Below are 8,719 nucleotides of genomic sequence, written 5' to 3' on the forward strand. Positions count from 1 at the left end.
TCAAAGGTTGGACTTGATGATCTCAGAGGTCTTTTCCAGCCCGGTTGATTCTATGATTCTATGTGTGGAAATCATTGCAGTAAAGACGTGGCCGAGATCTGGAAAGATACTAGAGGAAAACAAATGCAGATTAGAAGAAAGGCTGAAAGTTACATCTAAAATACGATTTCAGAGCATGTGCCCCACATTTCTGCATCAAATTCGCAGACCCTAGAGTCTAGTTGTTGTCTGTGAATACTTCAATTTTTTGAATTGTTATTCCTGAATACTTCAATTTTTTACTTCATAACAACTTTTGGGTTTTTTTTCATTTTACCTAGGCATGATGCTCTTCACTCCTTCTCTTTATGTGTTACAGAGTATGACAGCAATATTACAAGTAGATAGATACAATTAGCAGTAGATAGCCAGCATGCAGTAAATGAGCAAGGAAGCTTTCACATGAGTGTGAGCATGTAAACTACCACTCAAGTCAAATTAAAAGATGTCTGATCTTATATTTATAAAAATTACCATGTATGACTATGTTGCTGCATTTCCCTTGCAGTGAACAAAACAGCTCAAGATCCTTAACTATGAAAGCTAACATATAAATATAAGACACCGATATTGTGTGAAAAAAACTCTAAGTCTGTAATGGTACATAAAGTGTGGGGAAAAAAGAAAATGTCCATTCCTGTTGATATGACAGTAAGTGATTTGTGAATAGTGTGTCTGCTCCCAGCAGTAGCACTGGCAGGCACTGAGATCTGCAGAGGATGTTCCTAGTCCCATCTTCACTGCTGAGGGTTCCAGTTCATGAATGAGTATTTATTGGTGAATCTCTAAAGTAGAGAACTCTAACATACATCATTATTTAGTGTGTACTTAATGATCCAATGGATCCTTTTCAACAAAGGAAATCCTACTTCAACATATGGAAATCTCAACTGTGAAAGGGGTGAAACTTTTGAAAAGGCTACCTAGTGTAACATTAGGGTTAACCCTTCCTCTAGGAGAACGTTAGACTAGAGAACTACTCCCATTCTGGTCACACCAAGGCCTCTTTGAAATGAAATTTTTCTATGATTTCTTGACTTCAACTCCTGCTTACATTTAAGCATTTGCCCAAGATAGCTCCCTGCTAGGACAGCAGCTCCATCACATGAAATGAAGCCCTTATTTTTCACTTCCCTTTTAATGCTTTGCACAGCACAGCAAGCGAAGGTACATTCTTTCCCTCTTCATCAGTCTGTCCTACCTGCTAGCATTCCTCCCCTCATCAAATAATTCAATTTAAATTTGCTACAACTGGAGGCAGGCACTGACTCTGCATGTCCATTCAGGAAGATGCCTAGGCAGCAGGGAAAAGACCGTATCCGAGAGCATAAGGTGCATGGGTACAAACACATTTCCCAGCTGTGGAGAGATGCAGCTGAGATGGGAGTGCTCAAGGAGGGTGACAGAAGTTGCTGGAGAAAATCACTGACTGCAGCATCACAAATCAAGTCAAGCCTCTCGACTTCTGGCCTGAAGGTGTGAGATTCTTTTCCTTCATCTTGGGATGGGGCAAAGGAAGGAGAAACTGCACTTTGTGGTTTTGTTAGAAATACAGAGGGAGGTTATAGGGCAGGGAGGATGAGGAGCCAGAAAGACAGAAGGAATATGGAAGTGTGGGGTAGTATGTATATAGGAATTTGTGTAGGTAACAGAAAATGTTATTTGTATTTGAGGAAACATCATTGTACAAGTACATATGAAAGAAAGGAGTCAGGCATGAGGAACAGGAAAAAGCCCCAACAGTGACAGAGAAAAGGAGGTCTCTTCCCTGTCTGTTCTCAGGCATTGGAAGTTTATAGGAGTAGTTTCAGTCTGACTGAGATGAAGATGAGACCTCTCAGCAAGCAAACAAACACTTGAAATTGTTGTGAAAGGGACCTTAGAAACACTAGCGGGATACAAATATGAACCGCATCTCTGAGTTATGAAATTTCTTCGGACCTGTTCTCATTTGCTTATGTGTATTTTTTATTAAGTAGAATTTAATTTGATATCTTGTTAGAAGTAGATCTAAATGGAACTGCTGGATGTCCCTTACAAGTGTTTCTATGCTTCTCTCACACAACAGGTTGACTTTTGCACTGTGATGACTTTTTGTAAAATAAACAAAGCAAGCTACTTGTATTGGGAGACTCTAGTGTTGCTAAACCCAGGATTTTCCAAAGACAGCCTTGCAGTCCAAAGTACCTTAGCTTCCATTGGCTTGTCTTTGTATGAGCCTGTGCTTCAGAGGATGCTTAATCAAGGAAGGAACTGCCTCTCATGTCTGTCCCCACTAATTTAATGCAAGAATCCATCACTTTAACAGAAACTTTATTTGTGCACATGGAAGAGGCTTTGCCTTTTATGTCAGAGGAGAGAAAAGAAGAGGAGAAGTTGTCAAAGCTGTTGGTAAAGAATGAACTGCTTGGGGAGATTATTTCTGGACTGATGTTTTTCTTCAATTCAGCGTCTTCCTCCTTTTCCACCCATCGCTGAGGACAAATACAGAGAAACATGTGAGAACAATTTAAAGCAACGTTGCAGTACAGGGAAACATTCAGACTATATAAGCATTGGTTAAAAATGTTCCCTGTTCAGAAATCAAGGGTCTGTGTTATGCTTAGAAAGACGCTTTTTTGAAATTAAGAACTTCAATCCTGTCTCCAATTCTCTTTGTAGCCCCATATGTTCCTGCTACCACAATTGGCTTCTTTACTGATGCATTTACATACAGACTAGGCTCCCTCATACCTTGGTTTGTTTGATCTAGGTATGCATTGCATTAACCTGGCAGGGTGATGAGGAGAATTTTGGGCTTTTTTTCTGTCACTGGGTGTTTCAGATTTCTGTCTCTGCTGTCCACTCATACCTTTGCAACTTTGTGGCATAGTTATTTCCATTAATTCCCCAGTTTCATCTTCCCACCAACTTTAAAGCAACAAACAGGAGAAATGTTGCTTCAGCTGCAAAGCAGCCACTTCTCTTATTTACATCCCTTCATCTAGTAAATGTACACTTCAGCTGAAGTACTACTGACTTCTCAGAAGTCATTTGTCAATTCATCTTTCTCAGGAAGACTCTCACTTACAGACGGACTGGACAGTGGAAGTTGTACCGCCTCTGGGAATTCCACCTCCATGAGATCTGGCCTCCTGGGACATCTTGTTGGAGGCCAGGGATCCACTGGAGATCCCGCTGCTGGTAAAACCTGATGAATGGGTTGTACCTCTGGCACCTAAAACAGTTGCAAAGGAGATGCTACTGACAAAAAAAGGAAGGAACTGTACAGGATAATTATAAAGTACTATATTTTAGAAAAATTTAAGGCTACCAAACGTAGCAAAAGACAAGGTGACTGCTCGTTACTTGACTTGTTCTGTCAGTATACTGCATTTTAGCTGCCACCTTGGCAAAGGACATTCTCAGTGCTTTTGTGGATGCTCCCAGAACACAGAGAAAATCCACAACTCTTGCATAGATTGTTTCTGATAAACCTGGATCTCTAAAACAGTTTTAGAACAGCTTGCCTCTGCTGAAACTGCACTTTTCTGAGGAGCTGCCTGAGGACTGTGGAACAAACTCCTACAGAAACTAAGGATTGTTGCAGACCTTACCACTTACTTTTGCAGGTGACAGACATGTTCCTTTCACTTCACTTTCACTAGCATAAACCTGTAATAGATACCTGTAAAATTCAAACACCACAAGCTGTAGTAGCCAGTGGCCAATTTATACGCATATTTTTCATCTCAGTATAAATAAGCCCCAAGTAAAATATTCCATTGCAAACTCTTCTCCTGGGAAAGGCGTAAAGTATTAGTGATGACAAATGTTAGTGATAATGCTTAAAGCATTCCTGGAGGATGCTCAAATATTTTGGTGATGAGCTTGTTATAACATCTTCTGTAAAGTGATACTGAACAATACTCATGCCCTGCTGAAGAATCAGCCGCTCCTTCGAGCATGTTTGTTCTGGGGGGAGGAAGGGTTATAGTCTAAATGAAAAGGTTAAGAAGATGTGTTTGGAGAGATTTCAGTGAGCACCTGCGGAAATGAAATCAGGCCCTTTTAGCTCTCAATCAGGCAAAGAATGTGTGGCAAGCTCTCCTGCTGCAGGGAGCCAAAGCTCACACCTGTCTTGGCAATGTTACAGAGCTAGCATTTTCCACATGGATAAAAGCTCTTTTGGAGTATCTCCTGTTGGCATAGCTAAGGTTTCCTCAAGTCATGCAGATTTCTCTTCACCAAAATGGTGCTTTTCATAAAAGTCTACGGTTAATACAGACTTCGCAAGAAAAAAACTAGGCATGGTTAAATGTTTACTCTGCTTTTCTCTCTTATCAAGTCTTCAGTCTTTTAGTTTACAAACGACAACTTCACATTCTCTCTAAGGCATGACCACTGAAGTGTTTGTTACTGGTTATGAGTGTGCTGAGGACTGGTGTACCACCCTTATCTGTAACAGAAGGCAAGCTTGTGCAGCTGACTCTAGCATATGACTAGAGTAACTGGACTAGGGTGAGTAACTGTCATCTCCCCATACCAGGATTTCTGCTGCTAAGGAAGCGTGGTGCCTGAGAGCAGCTCTCCTGCTGTAGTGGGTTTCTGTGGCTGGGTTTTGGTAGTGGGGGGGTTACAGGGGTGGCTTCTGTAGGAAGCTGCTAGAAGCTTCCCCTGTTCCATGGAGCCAATGTCAGCTGACTCCAGGATAGACTTCCTGCTGCTGGCCAAGGCAGAGTCAATTAGGAGTAATAGTAACGCCTCTGTGATAACATATTTAAGAAAAAGAAGATTGTTGCGCAGAAGAAATTCCGGCCAGGGAGCCAGCCCCCTGCCCAGTGGGAGTCACGTGCAGTATGTCTCTAAATGATTCTTATATCACTGTTTCCCTCACTGTCTAGGGGGCCTCATGTTATGAATAATATTGGTAGCAGTGTAAATCATATCTTAAAGAAAAAACAAAAACAAACAAAAAAACCCAACTTATTCCCCTCAATCAACTGTATCCCATTTTTTACCATTAAAAGATGCCCCAAATCTGGACCCTGACCAGCTCATTTGGCCAACCACCAATTTTATGGCAGGAGGAGTCATGTTTAACTCCATCCTTCAGGAGATTTCTACCTGCTTATTATGGAAAGTACCAATGGTTGACCAATATGGCAGAGAATCCCATTTATAATCAGTCTGCTAGTTGGCATACTTCTGACACATGGGACATGTGGGTCCAAGACTCCTAAGGCAGAAAGAATTTTGAAGCCTTTATTCAAGATCAGAGAGTTAATTACTGTGCTGCTGGGTAAAGCAGAATTGCATGGGGCATTCTTCTCTGTGGAGTCATGCCTGTTTTGAGGATGCCTGCTGAATCAGCTCACAAAGGCAGGTCTAGCAGGGAGAACACCTTGTGCATGAATCCCACTGGATATGGGGTTAAACAAGTGCCAAGCTGCTAAGAATCATCTGGTCAGGGACTGCTCTGTACCAGCAACAGAACAGCAAACACCTGCAGAGTTAGCTCATGTGAAAGGCAGCTATGACTTATTTTAGTACTTAGATACATGCTGTCAAGGATGCATATACGCTCCCTTCATGAATTCAACTCTTGGACTGCAGCTAATTTCCCTCTGCTATAACATTTGCATAAGGTTTTACGAGTTTTCCCTGTATGGATGTGTGGGATTAAAGAGCAAGGAAAATCTGATAATTTATATGAAATATAGGTACACAGATCATGTTCTTGCATAAGTGTGTCATTGCTTATTGCTACCATGACTCTCCACATTATTGATGATTCCTGGTAGAATGAAGAGAGAACACAAACTTCAAATAAACACTGTCCAAAACCTCATGAATACCACATGTGTATGCGTTCATTCATGCATATGTGCATATACAGAAAACACCCTTAATAACATCGCACTCATAACACACAGTTAAACATAGGAATCTTATATCTCCAGTGCAATGCAGGAATGTAGGAGAGAAGAGATTATTTGGCAAGTTTATTTTCAAGGAGGAAAAAACTGTTTGATCCTACGCACTGAACCACAAAACCACACACACACACACTGAGTTTCTCATACCCATTTCCTGGAGACTAGAAGTGGGGCCTCCAGAATGCACACCTCCCCCAGATGCTTTCGCTTCATGGGACATCATTGATGAAGCAAGCGATCCTTTCGAGATCCCAGAAGGAGTGAAACCAGCATTGCGGACATTCTTGTCAGACATTTTTGCTGTCTGGTGGTGAAAGTCCAGTGAAGCACTGCAAAGCTCAGTGCTCACTGCAAAGCCAGTCTTTTTATACATTGTCTAGCTAACAGTGAAGAAATGAAACTGCTGCAGTGATCAGGAAGAATAGAAACTGAAACTCAACCGAGAAACGAAACTGAAACTCAGCCAGGAAACGAAACTGAACTTTATGAATAGACCTTTTTATTGCTGTTGCCGGGTTGAAATTTAGGCAAACCAACTAATTTCCTCTGAGGAAATGATACTAAAGGAAACTAGTAGTGCATGAATCACTGTTGAGCAACTGATGTGGCTGAAAACTTTGTTTCTTCACCCTTTTGCATTGCACCCTATTGCACAGAATTGCACATGTGGAAGATAGCCCCTTGTTTTAAGAATTCATACAACTCTGAGTAAAGTCAAGAGACAAAAAGGCAGCAAAGTGGTGGCATGCAGAAACTGCAGCTTGAGTTGTTTATGGCACCCAGAGTTCAGCTGTGGTACAGCTACCCCTAAAAACTACTGGTTTACAGAGAGCTGGAAACCAGAACCCAGCTAACAATGGGTGATTGCAATTAATTGCTATGTGGAAGGAACTGTGAGGGGACCTTGCGTCATATGAGCAGATTGACACAGATGTTTTGTTCTTCCCCATACAAATCCTGTTAAAGCAGAGCCTCCATCTTCAATGAACAGGCCTTTGCAAATGGCACACACTCCTTTATCGCAGCTTTTTTTAGCCAGTAGTTTAAATAAGGCTCATTAAAAATCCATAGACCTCCTCCTTTAGGTAAAGAGGAATATCTGATTAAGTCACACTACCACACTACTTAGAATGGTTCTCTAAGTGGAAATATACAGAATAAAACTATAGCATTTCATGGTAGGATAGTATCTATATCTTGTACGTGGTGGGTTATAGAACAAAGTATACAAAGTCCTTTCCTCTCTTCTTCTCTGTATTATTTATTTGAGCAATAGGATATCTGACCCACATACCCCTGAGCAGCAGTGCTCTTTTAACGCTTTTCTTTCATTCCATTTTTCTTTAATTCATGAATGTTAGTTTCCTTCAATTTTAATGGGTTTTTTGTTTGTTTTCTAATCTGCTTGCATGAGGTCTTCCATAATTATGATGCATCTCTAACCCAATAATTTCTCAAGTCCCTCATTTATAATTTTTAATAACTTAATGCTATAAAATAGCTGAAGTTGAGGCTTAAATGCAGGTAAAATTCCATGTAAGAATAAGACAATGAGTGCTATAGGCCTTCTTCAAAGTCACAATAAAACCAAAAATGCCACATATTGCTACAGATCCTTCCTTTAAAACTGGTAAAATATTTTGGTGCCTTGTTGATATGGTTTATTTAATTTTCAAAAAAGCCCATTAGGAAATGATAGTAAAGTCTGGCAAATCCATGGGAAATGAAAGCTTCACAAGCTGCAGATGACATTTAACTCAGTCCAAAACCACAATTCATAATGGATACACACAAAGTTGTTTAACTAAAAATAATTAAAACTTGCAAGTTTTATTGCAAGCAAAGCGCTTCAAGGCAATTCAGATTGTTGGAGACATTGGTAAATAAGCAGGGAAATAAGAAATTACTAGTAGTCTCATGAAAACAAGATGAAGAAACTCAGTGTAATAAGGAGAGGGAAGGTACTGGTCAGGAAGGAGGTGGCTCTTAAATCTCCCATGTGGTTCCAGTGAGTTGGATGAGGCATGTGTGAGTAGGCACAGATGATACAGTGCTAAGTGCTAAGCTGAGTTCTGCTTACCTCCATGCTCTTACTGTAGTGGCACAGCAGATATAAGTTATGAAGAAATTCTGACCTGGAAGGTGTTTGCTTTTTATTTGTTTTCAGCTTATTATGAAGACTTAGGAGAATCTCTTGTACGAAAACGAACGAAAACAGTGTCAATCTCTTGTACCTGTGTCAGGGTTGAGTCTGCCACTAGGTCTTAACAGCTGTGGTCAGCCTCCCCTGGGTCTTCAGTCCCTGCCTGAACAGTGCTGTCAGTGCACTTGTCTGCAGCTCCATCACAGCCATACTTCATTGACCCAGGCTGAGCTACAGCCTGCCTTCATGGCTTGACCTTGGACGTGCCTGGTTAGCAAGGATAGACTTGCCCAGCAGTCACTACTGACCATGGCTACTATCACCAGACCTGAACACGATTTTTTGATTCATGTTTCTGGCTTGACCTTGGACCCGTCTCTACAAACTTGTCTGATGATTTGGACTCTTAGTTCAACCCGCTTATCATCTCTGAATCGGCTGCACTCACCTCCCTTGGTGGGACAGTATCTTGCTGTGCCCTGTCAACATGTGTCATGAACATCACAGCCTCCAACTGAAAAAGACCCACTGTCGCTGCTGAAGTGGGACAGGGAATAAGAACACTGTCCTTGAGCCTGAGGTTTCCAGGAGTCCTCTCTCTCTACCGATTCAGAAAGAC

General features: G+C 41.2%; 1 protein-coding gene across 1 annotated transcript; it reads right to left on the reverse strand.

Annotated features, from left to right (window-relative positions):
* Window positions 1–2,335: 2,335 nt before the first annotated feature.
* On the reverse strand, window positions 2,336–6,358 carry LOC114000764 (interferon alpha-inducible protein 27-like protein 2B). The gene is made up of 3 exons (XM_027745332.2): window positions 6,105–6,358; window positions 3,110–3,256; window positions 2,336–2,513 (listed from the first exon to the last, which is right to left on the reverse strand). The coding sequence occupies exons 1-3, from the start codon at window positions 6,328–6,330 to the stop codon at window positions 2,485–2,487; spliced, it is 402 nt and encodes a 133-aa protein (XP_027601133.2). The 5' UTR covers window positions 6,331–6,358; the 3' UTR covers window positions 2,336–2,484.
* Window positions 6,359–8,719: the final 2,361 nt, after the last annotated feature.

Source organism: Pipra filicauda, unplaced genomic scaffold, assembly GCF_003945595.2.
Source record: "Pipra filicauda isolate LSUMZ 115617 unplaced genomic scaffold, ASM394559v2 scaffold224_size1409572_pilon, whole genome shotgun sequence".
Taxonomy (NCBI): Eukaryota; Metazoa; Chordata; class Aves; order Passeriformes; family Pipridae; genus Pipra; species Pipra filicauda.

Coding starts and splice junctions, on each gene's coding strand:
- LOC114000764 (XM_027745332.2), bottom strand. CDS start 6,330: ATGTATAAAAAGACTGGCTTTGCAGTGAGCACTGAGCTTTGCAGTGCT. Junction 3,257..6,104: donor TTCTAGTCTCCAGGAAATGG/GTATGAGAAACT, acceptor CAACTGTTTTAG/GTGCCAGAGGTACAACCCAT. Junction 2,514..3,109: donor TTCCACTGTCCAGTCCGTCT/GTAAGTGAGAGT, acceptor ATTTGTCCTCAG/CGATGGGTGGAAAAGGAGGA.